This window comes from Strix aluco, chromosome 12 (genome assembly GCF_031877795.1).
Source record: "Strix aluco isolate bStrAlu1 chromosome 12, bStrAlu1.hap1, whole genome shotgun sequence".
Lineage (NCBI taxonomy): Eukaryota > Metazoa > Chordata > Aves > Strigiformes > Strigidae > Strix > Strix aluco.
Genome location: NC_133942.1, coordinates 23,183,287 through 23,203,089, shown reverse-complemented (window position 1 = coordinate 23,203,089; position 19,803 = coordinate 23,183,287). Strand labels below are relative to the sequence as shown.

The following is a 19,803-nucleotide window of genomic DNA, read 5'->3' as shown; positions in this document are numbered from 1 at the left end:
ATTGAGAGAGGGCCAGGTGGAACATTATGGAAGAATGGGAAACAGCTGTGATGGAGCATGGATGTGGGCTGCAACAGGGTGGGCTGGGGAGCAGCTGGAAAACTCACAGATGGATGGGGAGAAGAGAAGGGATGCCATAAGCTGTGGGCAGACACTGAAATGGGACATGGATAATTAAAGCCAAAGAAGCAAATGGGAAAATGGGATGAATTACAGCATGACTTTTATCAAAGATAGATCAACTCTTATTTTTTAAAAATAAGATAGTGGATAGTTTAGACTGCGATAACACAGATGACTTAAGCTATTTAGGTTTAAAGTAGAGAATACAGAACCCAAATAAAACTATTATGTAAGCTGGAGATAACAGGAAGGAATTTAAGAACTTTATGGTGGTTCCAGAGCTGGCTGAAGGAGAGATTACAGTAGAGTATATTAAAAAGGGGAGTAATCATGACAGAGAGGGGATATTAGCAATGCCTTTCAGGGATCAGTCATAGGACTGGCCCTATAAAATATTCGTTGCAATGTGGAATTAAAAAAATGAATGGGATCAAAAACTGTGGAAAACATTGAGCTGGAAGTTATTACCAATACAGAGAATCATGCAAGACTAAATTAATCTTGACAATGTGAATAAGAGAAGTAAGGTGAAATATAATCACCAGTGTTCAAAACCTTGCAATTAGGGACCAATAACAATAACATGCTATAAACCAGAACTCATCAGTTGAAGGCTGTTGAGAAAACTCTGGATGTAACTCCCAATTAGAGGATGACTTTGATCCCAAAGTATAACATGTATTTGAGAAGAGAATAATGCACTCTAGAATCAGTTTAGGCAGGATATTCCTAGAGGCAATGGAGAATTGCTGGCGCCACTGTACAAGGCACTGTACAAGGTCAGACCTCATCAGAACACTGTATACTGGTCAGATCAGTCATGTTCGAGAGAAGGCTCTGCTTTTACAAAAAGACTGAAAGAGTGGATTTTGACAGTTTAGTCAACAGAGTTTGAGAAAGGATATGATGATTCTTTATAAATACTTTGGGGATAAGTGCTGACATGGTGCTAAATCAAAGGATAATATTAGCACAACATCAACTGGAAATAAAATGGTCACAAATAAATTTTAACATGAAACCAGAAGAAATTTCTAATCAGTTATGCAGAGGAGGTCTAGAACAATGCACCAATGTAGGAGTGGAAGACAGCAATCTAAAGGGTTTTAAGTTATGAGCTTTCAGTGGGACCACGTAATGGAACAAGAGAATTGCCAGAATTAAAATTTGTAACAGTAAAATTTGTAATTGCAAAATTTGAGTTTGCAGGCATCTGACGGGTTTTTTTTACATCCCAGATAGTGTGAGAAGAGACTGGACTGCTACTTATTTGAATTCTTTTTATCCCATGCTGCAGTGGTTCCACTGGTCACCTCTAAGGAGCTAGAAGTATTTATTTTCTGTGACGAAAAATATGGCTTTAGATGTTTTTCACTTGTATATCACAGGAAATCAGGCCTAGCTAGAGACACCATGCCATCAGATTCTGCTGGTGCTTCCAATGATAATAAATTTTCCTGTGTCTGGCCAATACACCTAACACAGTTAAACCAACAGCCCTGTCTGAAAGTTGAAAGGGATTTTTCCCCGAAGTCAGAGTTGGGAGAAACTATAAGCCTTCTGTAGCATAAGGGATGTTATCTTCTTATGATCAGTTGGGAGTTTTACTTAAATCCCCTGCTCTTGGAGGCACCTAGCACACTGCTGATCCTAGATCCCTCCTGTGGTGCATTTTAATTGCAGGATCTGACTTCTTTTGATTCTGAGAAACACTGGTACTGCAGAGTGCATTTTCAGTGGACTTAACTGAACTGGATGTTTATTGCATGGTTGCCAGTGATTTGAGTCACTGACGGCAATGGTCCCTTACAGTCCCACAGTGGAAGATTTTATGAACATTTCAAAGTGCTGAAATTAAAAGAAGAATCCGGCAGAAACATCCAGAAATATCAGAAGAGCAGCTAGTGGATCTGATGAAACATGGAAAAAAAGGTGGAAGAGGATAAAAATAAGCATCAAACTTCGAAATGAAAAATGGGACATTTCATACCAATGCAGTTTTTCCCAGTTGAATCCACTTCATATCCAGGGTTACAAATACATTTGTATGTTCCATGCAGATTCTCACACCTTCCATTTGGGCAGAGATCAGTATCCAGTAAGCACTCATTAATATCTACATAAAGGTAAAAAAACAAAAACATAAAACCAGAGTCAGTTGTTGAGGGGTTGTGGGGGTTAATTCTCCGAACTAGGAAAAGATATGTTTTCAATATCACTAACATTGGCTGCTCCATATTTATAATCATGTAGTTCTGATGAGGGAATTCACACAAGAGAGAAAAGCATCCCTTTCACAGTTATTTAAGACCATCTCTAGCCCACGGACATTTAAGAGACTTGTAGATAAGAACAGGGATATTAAACTGGGGTCTTACATTTAGAGAGGCACATGTACTAATACCCTGACTCACAGCATTTCCAGATGGCATCACTCTCCAAAGCATGAACATCCCTCCTTTCTGAATGCTCTTCTCTCTCTACTGCCAGCAAATCTACTAGTGAGCTTTGGCTGACTTAGAGTTCACAGTTTCACAGTTCTATGACTACAAAGCTTTTATTGCAATCGTTTACTCCTTCTCTGTAATTAACCGAACTCTGTCAGCCTGGCCTTTTTGACAGATGAAACATGTGAGGAAGCTCAGTGTTCAGCATGGCTTTATTCTTCAGGATGATTTCAGTTGAAATGTGCAAATATGACTTACATGTATGATTTCCAAGTCATACAGGTAATAACACTTCTCACAAATTTGCCATTATTTTGTAACAGCACTCACATATGTTCCGTAACATAAAATACAGAGGGTGCACTGGTGGAATGGCATGCTCCACTCATTTCATCCTAAATTATTCTAATGTGTTGCAAACATCCATTTGAATAAGCCTTCCTCCCATTCTTTCCTGCCATCATCCCCACCAGCATGTCTAACAAATCAAGATCCAAGGTAACACTTTTAGTTAGAACTGCTATAGTCTGAATTACATTAAGTGATCTTACCATTTCCTCCTGCAGTCATGCCAGTTCCACTGCTGCACAGAGCCTGATATTCAGCTGGAAAAATATTAAAATACTTACTGGAATATTCTTTCTTAGATCACTGTTTTCAGCATCATCATTTACAACATGCCAATTAATTATTCAAATGAAATAACATGCCTTTCAATTATTCTAAAAACATTAATAGCTTCACAGTGTTCTGAACCTGTGAAACATTTTAGCAGATTCAGGGTCTGCATCTGCTCATGAAGATGAATGAGTAAAAACTTCACATGGTGAACTGTGGAATTTAGGAATAGACATAAACTTCATGCTGACCTTCCTAAACAAAGTGAATCATAAAATATTCACAGCAAGATTCTCCAGAACTCATATGTCCAAGCCCTTGCTCAAGGTGTACCTTCAAAGTGGCCAGGAGACAGAAAAAGTTTTCCTATAAATCTAGCCCATATTTAACTCCATTTAGCCTTCATGAGTTCCTAGTAGATCAAGGATCTCTTAGCCTTAAAAACAGTAATTAAAATATGCATCAGCGTATCTCAAATGTCTCAATTACCACTGGGTTCAAGTTCTTTTGCGTTCAGAACAATTAACAGAGTAAACTGAAAGCCAGATCAGCATTAATTGTTGCCATATAGGTCATATACTGTCCGATACATTTGCACTTTAATAACAGCCCACTGTTAAGATTAATATATAATAAAAATATTTATGGAATTAGCTGTCTTCTCTTTAAAGAAAATCACATGCAACATATCTCCCAATATTATCATAACCAGCAGATTAATATATACCCCTGCTTGGATCAAATAATCACTGTCACTGTATGTGAAAGCAGATCTGCTCTGGACATGCATCAGCAAAACTTTTAGTCTAGAATGGCAGGAACTTCTGCAAAGAACTTCTGAGGAGCACAGAGAGACAAATGTCTTCCTTTCAGGAATTTTTTTCAGTCTCTCTGATACAATGCTCCTCTCTAAGAACTATTCTCCTTCCCTCCCCAACTCAGAGCCCAAAGAAATGCTACACTTGACCCTACATGAGATGGCATTTTTTTAACAATTGAGAAGGTGGGCAAAATAACACAGGAAAAATAGCTTCCACATATGTAAATGTTCTGCTAAAGAAATTCAAATATAGAATAGAAGTCAATGATACAGAGTCCAACATTCCCAAAGGATTTCAACTCTACTGTACAATAAGAAGGGCCCACTGATATCAGCAGAGGCTGCTGGAAAGGCTCCTTCCTACTCTGTGAACACTTCCTTGGTGTTTTGCTATTCTGAACAACACAGCATGTTATAAAATGGTGGTCACCAAGTTCCTGTTGAAGAGCTCCCATCAGCTCAAACAGCCTCATTTGTTCCAACTGGTTTTGTCTCCCTAATGCTTTTCATAAAGCTATCTGTTAAAACTGAGGTTTAAAAAATAAATCTGAAATTATTTTTGCTTACAAAGGAGATACCACATTAGTATGAGATGCTTTTGAACTATATATTGAATAGTGTATTTTGTTTATATGCAACAACATACTTGCTGAGTGAAAAAAAAAACACTCAAAGTTGGGCTTCAAACTAGCTCCCTGCATTCAGTCACTTCCATGAAACCAGGGTCTCTTTATTTACTGGCTTCATGACAAGGACTGTGTCAGCACAGTCTTCTTGGAAGAAGTGCTTTCCTAAAAGCAGATTCTGCCCATGAGAATGATTAGGATTGCTTTCTTGCCAGAGAGAAGTTATGTTCCAGACAACTTTGCTTGGTGGGGATTTCAGTGAGAGACTCAAGTATTCTCAACTGACTTCATTGGACGTTTGTTTTTGCATTGACTATCCAAAGGCTAGTTACTGTATAAACCATTTCAGATCACCTGAAGGATATAGAATTCAGGCAGCAAACACCTGACTGACAGGTGTACATAAGGATTTGAATATATGAATAACTCAAGAGGTTTCCACGAATAACTTGAGTTCAAAATTGTATTTTTTGTTATCCACATCTATCAAAATAGAGTTTGTTTGAAAATCTGTTTTAATGCATGCAACAACTCCGGACCCAGATATCGGCATGTACTGTTGCCTCAAAAAATTCTCTCCTGTACTCGTGTCAACATGCAAAATAGCAGATTGCTCAAAATATATAATGTTATGCAACAATTTAACCCTTCTGATTTAGGGTGCAACGTTAATACAAAACTATATTTTACCTTTCTAAAAATAGTTTATCAACCTAAAACTTAGATTAGAATATTTACCAGTAAGTATGTTATACCTGAATTTTGCGCTGGGCAGGGCTGACAAGGCTCCCCAAAGGCGTAGTCAGTGCTGGCACAACAGCACTCTGATTTTGTAACTGCACCGTTTAATGGTCTCACACATTGTCCTCTCTTGTAGCCACCATAGCATGTGCTTCGCATGTGTGTATCTGAGGGAAAAAAAAAAATATCTCTTAATCCTGCCATAGCCAACTGCCATAAATTACAAGTATTAAATGTAGCTCAGGTGTCATAAACACTGTAAAATAGCTGTCAAAACAAAAAATCTTTCACCATTTCCCTATGCTTGACACCCACCTATACCCTCACTCTAGTCAGAACAGGAAATTCTTCCTCATGCTCCTAAGAGTTCAGACATACAAACTAGTTACTGAATTTAATGACTTAATATGCATTAGTGAACTACTAGAGCAACAATCAATACTTAACCTTGACCTAGCAAGAAGCCCTGGGGAAAAGGGACAAAATCTCTGCCATGTGACAGGGACATTACTCACTTGTAAATTGACAGGCCCATGGCAGGATCTCAGAGCTAGAACCAAGTATATCTCAAAACTTCTGAAAAAACTCAGTACTGTTTACTTTATTCCCGGAGTTAGAGGAGCGATTTGATTTTAAGAAGTAGTATTTTATCTCCCCCTCCCAACTTTGTTAGTTGTCTCTGATTCATCAGGCTAAAATCACCACTGGTGCAACACCCGGGATTAAGCCCACTAAGGCCACACTAAAGCTTTTGTTTTCATTTCATACCTGAAAAAGGCAGAATGAGAGAAAAATAAAAACTTGCATAAGGAAAAGATCACAAAATATGCTATTGTTAAAAAAAAAAAAAAAAAAAAATCTTTCTTTGCTTGTAAAAAAAAAGTCAGTAATGCTATTCCAGTGCATAAGATTTAAAATGTTTACCTTTTTAGGTCCACAGGTGACATTTTTCACTTTTTAAAAATTGGCCCATAATGGCTCTCAGACACATTAGAATTTTAAAATCAAACACCTCAAACATCATTCGCTTATAGAGAAATAGGTAGAAGTGGAAAAATTGTTACGCCCCACTTTAAAAAGAGGTAAAAGAGTAATTAAATATTTAAGCTTAGTGACAAAGTATTTTACATTGACAGGAATGGGGCAAATTCTCACCTATTCAAAACTGATACAGCACTACTCACCTCCAACAGCACTATGCTATACAGTCTGCCTGACCTTGTGATTTGGCCCACATATTTCTTCTCTTTAAATGGAAAGGAAAATTAAAAAGAGCAAAATGGGCTACTACAGTATATATCCCAGAGCTATTAGTATCTACTCTAACTACCACCCACCAATCCAAGAAAAAATGGTAAATTCTACGTTCAAATTTGATCTGTCCATTGTCTAGCATTAATGCGTTAACATCAGTTAATTATGACTCGCCACAAATTAAGCTTGTCTTACCGACACACACGCGTCCGTCCAGTCCTACTGCAAGGCCAGGGAAGCATTCACATCTGAAAGAGCCATCAGTGTTGACACAGCGCCCGTTCATGCATATTCCAGCTGTCTCACACTCATCGATGTCTGTTGGAGAACAGAATGAGCTTTATTAGAAATTAAATTACACAGTGTTCAATGCCTGGCTGAAACTTGCATTTGTGCAGCTTATTTTCAATGTATCCTATAGAAAAATATCAAGTGTAAATGGAAACTAGTTCAAGTTAAGGTTTTATTAGGAACAATGATTAATTCATTCTATGAAATGGAAGAAGAAAATGCAAAACTCAGGAGAAATAAACAGAACAAAACAATTTTGCTCTCCTTGGAGAGCAAAAAGGGACTGCATTTTCCTAACTTGTTCCCAGGAGGTACATATTCCAATTTAAGGGTCATTCAGGCAAAAACATAATCAGAGGAAGGAGGAAACTGTGACTGCTAAAACAAAGGACTTCTGTGGTGTGTAACAGGACATTCCCTTTCTGTGTTAACAGTTAGTTCATGCTGTAAGAAATCAGTCCAGATAGCAAATTGAATCTTTCACCCCTCCCAAGAGGTGCCTTCACAGGGCCACCAAAGAATTTCCCTTCCTCCTGTTGTGGGTTCAGTTTTTGGAAGCACATCTGAATCTCCACAGTCAGAACGTAGTGTCTCTCTGGTGATATGCATGACAATTGGGTTTTCCTATCAGATGCTCATTACAGCCATGTTGTATAAACTTTCAATGGACAGACTGCACTCTAGTCTTGAAAGGAATTTGTTAATGATTTGAGCCCTGAGCAGTTGCCCAGTACAAGCTACCATCTTTGTCCAACAATAGTACATTGAACAATAAGACCTTTAGCAATGAAATACAAGAATGAAGCCTTATAATATTAGACTATCACAAAGGGATGCTAAATTAGTAAAAAAATTATACAGGCTGTGTATCATGTTAATAATAAGATCATTCTCTAGGCACAGAAAGCATGCCATTATTTTATAAGTGATTAAGAAAAGGAGTGTTTAAGATATTGTTTGGAAGTATGTATAACCTTTATAAAATAATCACTTCATAACAACTCTCCATAATATATACAAGAGACAGTGTGTGTGACAATTTCCTTTTTTCTGACCTTAAAAGGGCAAATTGAGAGTGAAACACCTCTGTGTTTTACTTAGTTTGTGTTGTTTGGCATAAAACATGGCTTGTATGATCCAAGATTCCTTTTTCAAACTGCATTTTAAAATAGAAGTTATATTTAAGTACATGGGCTCAATTCATTTCTACTTCATCCTGCAATCTTTTGTTCTGTTTCACACAAATCTTAAATGCTTTTCCCACTTTAAATTTAGTCCTTACTCAGTGTAAGTAAAAACAGAGTTGGGACTTCAAAATGTGCCCATACTATTTAACAGTGTAGACAGATATTTTGCTAGACAACACTGAACAACTTTGACAGATACAAGTTCTCCTAAAAGAAAAAAAAATTAAAATTAACTTTCCTTTTTTAAGGTTACTTACAGAAACAGAAATGCAGTTACTTTTTTTTCCTGTAGTTCATTTTTAAAAAAGATTTTGTAAGCTAGTAAGGGGTGAAATGTGCCATCCATTTTCTTTTGCACCGATTTACAAATGTGTTGAAAATACTGTTACAGATGTTTTATAGAAAGGTAAAGTGGGTCACTTAGAATTGCACAGATCAGCTGAAAACCTGGCTCCAGTGAAGATGAGGTAAAAAGCCTCTGCTTTTACCAGGGCTGAGATTCCACCCAGTAAATCAACTGCACATGCAAGCATAAAGTCCAAATTTCTAACCTTGACAAGGCTCTGCTGTCTTCTGTGGTAAAAGTCACCATTTGGACAACTTCAAAAATACTCGTTTTTCTGGCTTTTGCCCGCATACCTCAACCTGGTTCTGGAAAACCAACTAATGGACTCATTCTCCATGTCCAGTGAGTTTCTGCCTCTTCTGCTTAGGTTGTTCAGCAGTGCCAGCTGGGTACACTAAGTCCTCTAATTTTAACCAGGAAAAATTTACTCAGACTACTGAACTGCCACTTTCAGTTGCCTTGCAATAGCTTTCAATTTGGGGAATTCCTGTTTGGTCTAAAGACAAAATGATGTATGGAACAGAAATAATGCTTTAAACCTCTGCTTGCCTGATGTAAGTATTTCTGAAAAATCATCAGCAAATCATCAGCAAAAGAAGCTAGTGATGAATAAGTTTAGTATGTCTTGTATTACAGGGAATACACAAGACTATGGTGTAACATTCTTTTTTGGCATGTTACTTCATAAAGCCTGAGTGGAATTTTTTACCAGACAGCCAAGCATATGCCCTGTACTTATACTTACATTCCAGTTTTATGGAACTAAGTGTCAATTACAGTATCCCCAACTTTGGGTTAGAAATTCTTCTTAATAGTTCAAAATTCTGCTTAGAGTGCATCAAATGAGATGTGTATAGGAGCAATGTGTTGCACACTGCAATTCTTATATTCTTTTGTTGATCACCTAAAGAGTCTGGCAAAAACACATGCTCAATTTCATATCAAAATTGCTCAGGCAGGTAGCCAATTTGCTGCAGAAATGTCAGTTAGTGCATACACACATTGCCAATATGCACGAGCACTAACTGCATGTGCAAGCATGACCTTAGAGTTTAAGCTCGTATAAGATCTTAATACATTCACTTCACACACAAATTCAGGATATGCAGTGTGAACAGTGTTTCAAAGGCTAACCATTCTGTAGGACAGAAGTTATTTACTCTGTACGTGGTGTGTACATAAATTTAGCACTCAGTAAGGATAAACATTAAAATGTACAGGAAAAGACATTATTAAAGATACATGTTTTAAACTTTTACCAACATGACTGGAGACATTTACCAGAGAGTTGTGCTCTCTCTAGCCACTACATTCCTGGAAATTATTTCATGATACTCTGGGCAAGTGAAAGAAAGGAGACAAATATAAAGTTGGGAAAAAGTGTAATTTGGGTGTCAAGGTCTCAAAATCTGGTTTGATTTTGACCCAATAGCAATTTTAACATGTAAAGAATGTTTGCATGCTCATTCACAGAGAACAAGGCTTACTCTAAGTGTTGAAAAGCAGTGGGAGAAATCCTTCATTTTACTATAAGATGTGTTCCAACTTTCAGTAGGAATCAGTTGAGTTGCTTGCAATTTTGGATAATTTTCAAATATTCTTCCTTTGATGCACAGAAGTAACATTTCTCTAGGGCCAGAAACCCCTTTTTGGCTGTATCCATACTCCTGTTTAGCCAGGAGGCATGTAACAGAGGCTGTGAAGTTGAGTATCATTGGTTTATAAGTAGTCTGAAGCAATTTACATACCATCTTCTTGGATGGCATTTCAGTGCACAGACTGATGTAAAAAAAAAAAAAAAAAAAAAAGGAAAGAAAGAAAAAAGAAAAAAAGATGCTCAAGGCAAAAATCAAGACAAGCATTTGGGCTGAGCTTGCATCAGTGAGTCACATCCCTGCTAAAGACACAGAGATCAGCCAGTGGTCTTTGGGAACACAAGTAGCTGATGTGCCAAGGCCTGATGGGCATCAAGTTCTTCCCTGCCAAATCTGAGACCAAGTCTTGCTGCCATCCCACACACAGACCAGCTGGAAAATAAGCTTTGGCAAAGCACTTTCTACTTGGAAAACAGGTAAGAACGAAAATAAAGCTGATTGCTCTACATGTGTGAAGGCTGCGGTCAACACAGCCAGTAGCTGTTAAGCTAAGGAGACACTTGTATGGATCTGTACATTTGTTCATTTGAGAAACTAAAGAACAATTCATTTGCCCAATCAAAACAACCCTATTAGAAAGAAAGAAAGAATTGGGTCATCTCTCTTAGAAATACGCGATTCCCCTACCTGAAGGCTGGGTAGCACTGTCCTGCATACCTAGTGCAAAAGTTATCAAATGCAAGAGAAGTTCCAGGTGTTTTACCGGATTTATTGGCCTGGTTTGGATCTAAAGTCCAAGTCTAAACACAACGCAGTTTGGATTTAAGACTGGTAGAGTGTTCAAGAAGCAACAGAATCTGAATGAATTCACCTTCCATGTCACTAATTCTCAAAACCAAATTATTTATTCAAACATTTACTTTGATTTACTTTTGTTATTGGTCCACAACAAGATGTTGCTGTGTAATCCAGTGTGACATTTTTTTAAATTTGCCAAGGTGTAAGCAAGCACTTTTTCTGCCTTGATTCCAATAGTTAAAAGATTTAAAATTTTTCAAAACTGTAAGCAACTTGGCCCAGCACTTGTTTACTCCTTATTTCAACTCCTGCTTCGTGCCTATAAAACTTGTTGAAACATGAAGATTTATACCCATAAAACTTCCAGTTCCCGACAGGACTGAACGGAAACTCTGATGACATAACTAGCAACCAGAATGCTGCAGTGTCTCCCACAAGGGGTATTGTTGAGCTAGTGCAGCAAATGGAAAAGACAATCTTGCTGTGGTGCTCATGTCTGCATCTCAGTCACACAGAGTGCTGGGCACTCCTCGGAGATGCTGTATTGACTAGGAACACCCAGGCAAGAATGGGTGAAAAACCCAAAGAAGGCAATGAGCTAGGATGTTTGGGTGGCCAAGGCAGAAAACTTTTAAAAGGCCAAACACAAAAAGTGAGATATACTGGAGCCAAACTGCAGAAGACCTCATAGGCAAAAAACCCTGGAGTTTAACTAGGTCAGATCACACAGTCCTTGATCAAAGAATATTTCCCACTGGCTGGTTAGGGCAGTTGCTCAACACTGTGGAGAAGACTGAGTACTGTCTTGCACAATGACAAATCATTCCAGCTGATTAAAAAAGCATATCTGACAAGAATTCTGCCCAGTATTTCTTGTCCCCAAGGATCACTGTAAGGAAATAAGGCGATTCTTGAAGGTACCAGAGGGATATGACTCACAAGCTTTGGGAACCCGTAATTTATTGTGCTCACCTCTGCAATAGCGTCCATCAGATGCTAACTGGAACCCTGGTTTACAAATGCATTTAAAACTGCCATCTTCATTGATGCACATCCCATTGAGGCACATGTTCCTTATGCTGCATTCATCCATATCTGAAAATGTACATAATAGACATAATGCTCATAATGTTTAAGTAAAAGAACTCTTACTAATTATATCCAAAAGATAAACCTTAATTTCTTTCTTGTCAGAGGTGCATGATAATCAGAAACATATGATGGGACATACTGCACTATCCTAGAGGATGTGTCAAAGCAATGACTTCATTTTTTCATAATGAATCATTAACATATAAAGGTATGCATCCAAGAAGAGCAAAGAGAATGAAAAACAGATGAGAAACTGGACAACTTAAGAACTGCCAGTTGGTAAAAAACATAAAAAAGTAAGAAAGGTATGTAACTGAAGAAGGTGTGCAATCTTGACGTAAATAGAAGCCAGGTTAGAAGCAGCCTCCCATTTGGAATGGTAAACACAATTTTATGTTACTAAGAACACCTGAAACAGGAGGAGTAAGCATTTGTGTTTGGAGTGAAAGCTTTTGTAACCTCCATTGGATGAGTCTAAGATTTATGATGTGAAAGAATTCCCAGCACTGTGCTCAAGCATGCATTCTGTAGGCACTTTCATCATCAACTTCTATTTAGAATAAAACCTACCTCTTCCCTAGATTCAGCATGACAGGTGACACAGGAGGGTGCTTACTAATCATAGCTTCATACTAGCATTATTCATCCTCTAACCTAACGGCATAGTATGAAGGATTCAAATAGGAAAAGGTGGAGGTCCCAGACACTGCTATTCTGAACCCTGCACAGTTATCATGCAACAACAACAACAAAGAGATATTTTATATCCTCTTAGTCTTTATTTCAGCCTGGCGCAAATGAAATCAGTTTTGGATGTTACATCCAAAAAAATCAGCACTATTTACCAGTTTCATCTAAAGGACTATACACAGTTACATTAAGGTGTGGCACAATGCCATGGTCTTTACTGATTAGTATGTGTGCACATGTATTCCTAAGAACAAAATTCAATGCATTACAATGCCAGAGATGAAACCGTTTCATAAGTGGATGCAACAGACATTCTGGCAACATATGCAATGGAATTAAAAATGTTTTACCAGACTGCTGATGTCCTGGTTCTTATTACTATTAGCACATGGTAAAATTTCCCTTGGTGGGAAAGGAAGAAATCAGAATCAAGTTTTTTTCCAAAATATATTAATTTCCAAATCTATTTAGTCAATATAGTTCCACAATAAGATGTTTAAAAAGCAGCTTATAGTGCTAAACTGTATCTAAAAAAGAGTCAGGAAAAACAGAGTCTTAAAATGTCTGTCTCTACCAAGGATTAACAGAATCACTACTAGCACATAAAATCACTGGATCATAATGACATTACAATATATTCGGAATCGTGCTATTTTCCTTAATATTGCAGCTGTCTTGGACAGAAATTACACTTCTAGACATGGTGTGTTTTCTTTTTACTTACAGGCTAAGTCAGACAAAAATAATTTATGATTTAAAAAAAAAAAATCGTGTATCTATCCCAACCAGGAATTTTGGCATTAAGTCTTTGAGCTGAATCACTGAGATAATATTCTGCCAAAAATGTTTCTAAGAACAGTGCTTGAAATTCCTTTAACGTATGAATAGATCATTGGGAACCCTCCCAAGGACCTTGGGAAGCATGATAAAGAACATTCTTCTTTTTCCCCCCTTTACTAAAGGTCTGGGAGGTAGGAACACATCAATTATGTTTACAAATTTTTCTTAAAACAGTTTTTATGGGTCAGACCAGACTGCATCTACATAAAACACATTGCTAGTCACCCAGTAAGATCCCATAAAGCATGCTGTTAAACACACAGTAAAATCAGGCAGCATGTGACTTGCGCTCCGTTTTAAAATGTACCACTCCCATCAAAGAAACTGCATTTTGCGATAGTGGTATGTGCTATTTCTCCTGCTGGACAGACATCCCGTTGAGGATTGCCAAGCCAAGGCTCCAGAACTGGCTGCAAAAGACAGTTTACTTGCCCTCCCAGATACAGCAAAAGGTATTTAGAAATTTGATTCCTTGTTCCTTCCCTTCCCCCCCACCAGAGGTCCTCTTCTTTTTCATTGACGTGAATAACCTCTTGCAACTGTAATTACTCATACAGAATAACTTCAGAAAAGTCTTACCTTCACAGTTTTTCCCATCAGCTGCCACTTGAAAGCCAGCATTACATACACAGTGAAAACTGCCATCTGTATTTATGCATCGTCCATTATTACAAATACGTCCATTCTGTAAACATTCGTCAATGTCTGAAAGCCAACCGAAAAAAAACATTTGGGGGGTTTTCTTTTTTATACTCACGAGGAATTTTTCCTATTTCCCCTTCCCCTAGGCTTTTAACCCTACATGGAAACTATATTCACCTGAAAAATTATTTATTTTGATTTCCATAACCGAACATTATGGGGGTGGAAAATGTTCATCAGCTTGAAATTTCAAGTTGCTGTGACAGAATTTCAGTGAACATTACCCTGCAGCTTGCTCAAACAAGAATCAGATCCTTTTAATTGTTTTTTTTTTCCATTTTTGTTCATCATGAATAGATGTTTACTGAAGTTTAACTTAACAATAGCTAACCACTGAAGGAAAGATGGGGGAATCTTGTCTTTTGCTGTAAGATAACAGGAAAGTTTGAGACTTTCCCACCTCAGAAGATATTTCTCCTGCTTATTTTATATTTGAAACATCAGCTCCTCATTTCCCTCTCTCTGCAGGAGGTGCTTGGCAAGGGCTCTGGAGGACCTGAATAGTGATATCACACGAGACTGGCAGCTCTCCCTCTCCTCCAAACGAGGGGAGAGGAGATGCTGAGACAGACTGTCTAGACATTTTTCAGATTGCTCAGTGTTCTCCATCAAGGCCTGGACCATCTCCCAGAGATTCCTGCACACAGGGGACTCTGCTCACAGAGATCTCAACTAGCCCATACAGACCTATCTATCGTGCAACCACGCTGTCTTCCCAAATATCCTGGGGGTGCCCTTCCCCAGGCCCTCTCCACAGAAGTGCGCTGCTGTGCTTCAGGAAGAAGAAGAGCACAGGGTGTCCTCCCAAGTGCCCCTGTTCTCTAGACACCTATCTGAGGGGGAACTGATGCCTCTCAAAATTGTGAACCCATATGTGCTTTCTTAGCAGCACTGTAGTTCTGGGAAGCTGCTAAGAAATCCCTGAAAACAACTGTTTTGGAAACAAGCAACCAGGCCAGCAGAGGCAAGAGCTACTCAAGTGACAGCTCACTGCAGTGGCAGCTTGCAGCCCTCCTGACTTCCAGCAAAAGCATACAGGCTTGATAAATGAGCATCATTGATCAGCAATGCATAAAATTGAGTTTTCTCTCTGCTCAGTCCCTTTCCCCTCACTTTTGTGGCACTCAGTTGTACCTGAGCCTGGCTTCAGCTACTTCACCAACTTTCTTCCTTAGGACAGGCAAAAATGCTACAGCATCTCAAGAGTTTTCTGGCCTTTTAGTTTTTAGAGTTGATTAGGATTTGTACTTCTATGCATCAGATGCCATTTAAATCATGGTGCAGAAAATTAACACAGAATCTCATTGTTCTTTATGTACACACAGCTGGCCAGAGACCCACCACTAGTTTGTTATATTTCTAATTTTTGAATTATGAAATAACATTGTGGTGGGTTTACCCCCCCCACCCAGAGAAACTTGCAAAAATCAAAGCTCCCTTCGCAATGAAATGTCCATAATTGCTGCCATCTCCATGTAAGGTCTGACCCCCTCCTCTCAGAAATGTCAGGTAGATTATAGTAAGCACTTAGCTATTAAAGCTTTGACTCCCATACACTCATAGCTAATCATCACAACATTTCACCTTTTTTTTAGGTCCATTTTACATCTCTCCTTCTGCAATTGAAAAGCATTTTTTGTTTGATCACTAATCATAATGTGACAACCTTATTCATCTGTCTCAAATTAACATTAATTCAGCCAAACTCTTACTAGATTAAAAGGGATCCTAGTAACAGTTGAATCAGTAGCTTGCAATACAGATTGCAATGTTCAATCAGACACCTATCAGATTCATTAGGCAGAAAAAAACTCTCCCATGGAACCTCAGAGGAAGGAATAAACAAACATCTGGTCATTATGGAGACATTTTTCAAGAATGGATGTAAGGAATACATTTGCAAAAGCATATCAGCACAGACACATTTGTGTATGCAAAAAGTAAAACCTCAACATACAAAGTAGTCATGCAAAGTAATTTTACAGCAAATGCTGATTTTGGCAGGCACCAGTGATATATGCATATTTTGCCAAATGCACCCCACTAGCCTTTTTCTTTTCCCTAAACTGGTCCTAAAAATTCCTTCAGAAAACAAAGATTCTGCACATCCCAGCATTTTCTGAACTGCCTGTCAAGCAAGCACAGTTCCCATAGACTGCAAAGGAACTGCTAAGTGACCACACTTTAATGCCATTAAGCTACTGGGCTTCTGACAACCATGTGTTTGTGTAATGAATCAGTCAAATTAAAAGCGTGTGACAAAAATGACTCATGAGTAAATTCATCACCGCTGAGACTCCACTTCAGCACTCCTTCACCACTAGTCAGCTGAACTATGAAGATGCTTCCGCAACATGGCTGTTTGGCAGCAATTAGATCAAATACTCCCAGCAACATGCAGCAGTGGTGCTGGCTCTGCATGTCCTCCTGGATTGGAGTAAGCTTCCGTACCACAAATACCTTTCTGATTCACAAAGCGAAGGGAAAAAAAAAAAAAAAATCACACTAATACAGATAGCTTTCTTCTGGCTTTTTAGAAACTCCATGCTTCAGAATGAGTGAATGCTCAAGGAACCCTCCTCTTAGTGTAGAAAGCAAAATATGAAGACAAGCTGGGACTCTGAGCATTCAAACATCCTGTTTCATTTAGATGCTTCATTTCTTATGGAATATCCAAGTAGTCATTCATTCTCCTGCCAGAAGTCTCTCATTATGACTTAACTATAAAGGATTACATCCACCTTTACAGTCAAATTCCCACCCCAGGACAGTTTGGGAGCCACAGAGCCCTGACACAGGGATGACCACTGAGGAGCTATGAGTTCCCCACTCCCATAGGAAGACAGGATGAAGACTGTCAGGACTACTGCTGAGCCTGGTCTTCAGAATACCACTAATGGGTATTCTACAGCTTCCCCACCTAGACCTTCCCAGTGTTTCACTAGTTTTCCAGACCTTATTTAAGTTTTCATTGCTGTAATTTATGTTTAGTTTTTTCTCTGACAGCGGGCAGGGACAACACATGAGCACTGTACTCTTACATTTACCCACTGGAAGACTTCCCTCCACCTCTCTTAGACTTTTAACAGTCTTTTACAGGTAAAGGATTTTTCCAAAGAAGGGATGTTTAATTGTCCTTGAGATTCTCAAGAAGCAAAAGAAAAAATGTCTCAGGTGTTTACAAAAAAGAGGAGGGAGAAGGAGGGAGGGAGAAGGAGGGAGGGAGAAGGAGGGAGGGAGAAGGAGGGAGGGAGAAGGAGGGAGGGAGAAGGAGGGAGGGAGAAGGAGGGAGGGAGAAGGAGGGAGGGAGAAGGAGGGAGGGAGAAGGAGGGAGGGAGAAGGAGGGAGGGAGAAGGAGGGAGGGAGAAGGAGGGAGGGAGAAGGAGGGAGGGAGAAGGAGGGAGGGAGAAGGAGGGAGGGAGAAGGAGGGAGGGAGAAGGAGGGAGGGAGAAGGAGGGAGGGAGAAGGAGGGAGGGAGAAGGAGGGAGGGAGAAGGAGGGAGGGAGAAGGAGGGAGGGAGAAGGAGGGAGGGAGAAGGAGGGAGGGAGAAGGAGGGAGGGAGGAGAAAAAAAAGATGTCTCTTCCACTTAAAAGGCACAAATGGTGCCAAGATACTTTCAGCAGAAGACAAAATGTCTTTCTTCATAACCCAGTCTGTGAACAGCCAGCTCAGGCAGGTTAATAATTTTTATTGCCATATCTGATTTACTTTTTTAAAAACCCTCTTATTTAACACGTCTGTTAAATTTTGCTTCATAACTATTTTCCCTCCTGGTATGTATACAATAGTACAAATATGGCTATAAAACCATCATTTACCTCGGCACTCTGTTCTGGTTGGCGTGCTTTGATATCCTATACGACACTGGCATATGTAGGATCCCTGGGTGTTCACACAGTCTCCACTGATGCATGGATTCTTTTCACATTCATCAACATCTGTAGAACACAGACAATATATTTTTATTAAGACATTAGTTGAAAGTTATTCAGGTCTGTAGGCGTATTTTATTGTTTTGTAGTTGGAGAAATAGTGTGCTTCAATCTGAAAGGAAAGGGGACACCACGAATTCCCAGTAAAAGGATCCCATGTTCTAAGCTAAGCAGGAGATGGGAAAAACGAGGACTCAACAAAAAAATATCGCATGTGTGAGAGGTATAGAGGCCTTAATTCCACATCTCCACATTCCTATCCCCACTGGGAAGACAGATTTTGACAGAAGCAAAATCTTACATGTAAGAGACAGCTGAGCCTTGCTCCTATCATCAAGCCCTGGCTGAGTTCCAAAACTAAAGGGCTCAAGAGCCCAACAAGATACTCCTGATGAGCTGAAAGAGGACTTGTAAATCTTACTAAGCCCAAGACCATGATTGTTTTTTTGTTTGGGTTTGTTTTTTTTTTTTAACAATAGGTTATTTGCATACTCAAAGAGCTGGTAGCATTTTAAAGAGGCCATTTGCAAACACTAATAAACACATTATAGTCACAGGTTAGTAAAATAAGAAATTCTTCTGTATAATTTTGTGGCAAGTTACAAGATTTGTTAAATATTGTATTAAAGGCAAAACTGCTGTAAAAATAAGTTTGCAGTTGAAAGCAATTAGTTCTTGGACGTCTATTTACTGGGAGTTTTTTTGGAGGGGGGGTGGTTTTATTTAAGAACTCAGAGTTATTACATTGTGTGGAAAAAAATTTTTTTTCTTTAAAACAAAATTCCCCTCTGTGATTTACAGCAGAAAACCACATACCAATGCATTCCCCTCTAACATCCAGTTGGAATCCTTTGTTGCACTCGCAGCGGTAGCTCCCAGGAGTGGGAATACAGCGCCCGTTAAGGCAGAGATGTCGGAACAGTTGGCAATAGTCAGTGAAGTTCACCGGCAAGATCACTGAAATAACAGAGTTGGAAAAATATTTTAATAGTTCATCATAATAATTTTTGGTAATCTGCAACTTGTGCAGCATTTTCCATTAAAAGTCAACATTTACCTTCCATCACAATGTGAATTACATAGTAAAACCAGCACTGGAGAGAGAAAATGGCACTTTGACTCTTAGAGATTTGTCTGAAAACAGCTAGCAACCACTGATTTTTTTTCATTGTGGCAAGTCTGATCCTGTTTTCCTCTTTTGCAGGACAAAAGAGGAGAGTCTGCTCATACCTAGTGGTAAAGTGGGTACGTGGCACTGCAGGGACTCTACTAAAAGCCTACAGTAGCAGAGAGCTGGCAGACTGGTTCAGTTATCTCTGTTTTCATAGATAGCAGAGTAAGAGGCGGGCAGGGATAACCCTGGAAGGTATGCCTATACGGTCTTTGGCAGGCAGATGTGAGCTGGCTCTGTCCATGCTCCCAGCTGACCAGAAGCTGTGCAGCTACGTCAGTGCAGTGTCAGGCCTGAGTTAACATACTTTGCCTCAGACTTATTAGCTCAGCTTGGTGCTGAACCAAGGATAAATAGTTTCAGCTGGTGCCAGTGCAAGCAGAGCCTGCTTACATCTGCACAGAGCACAGGCAAAATGAATTTGTGTTTACTTGCAAAAGAGCACGTGGCTGTGCCAAAGGATTTCAGGTGGCACTGCAGACTATTCAGGCACGTAGTAAATTCCCTGAGCAAGGGACAGAATAAGGAA

At 39.1% G+C, this 19,803-nt stretch overlaps 1 protein-coding gene across 1 annotated transcript in view; it reads right to left on the bottom strand.

Annotated features, from left to right (window-relative positions):
- The window catches only part of FBN1 (fibrillin 1), a 160,841-nt gene that overhangs the window by 66,013 nt on the left and 75,025 nt on the right, over positions 1-19,803 (bottom strand). The window contains exons 12-19 of the mRNA XM_074837024.1: positions 18,920-19,060; positions 17,990-18,109; positions 14,048-14,173; positions 11,819-11,941; positions 6,825-6,947; positions 5,390-5,542; positions 3,122-3,175; positions 2,114-2,239 (exon numbers count right to left, since the gene is read on the bottom strand). Of these exons, the coding sequence (XP_074693125.1) occupies positions 2,114-2,239; positions 3,122-3,175; positions 5,390-5,542; positions 6,825-6,947; positions 11,819-11,941; positions 14,048-14,173; positions 17,990-18,109; positions 18,920-19,060 (966 nt within the window). The remainder of the gene's footprint in view (positions 1-2,113; positions 2,240-3,121; positions 3,176-5,389; positions 5,543-6,824; positions 6,948-11,818; positions 11,942-14,047; positions 14,174-17,989; positions 18,110-18,919; positions 19,061-19,803) is intronic.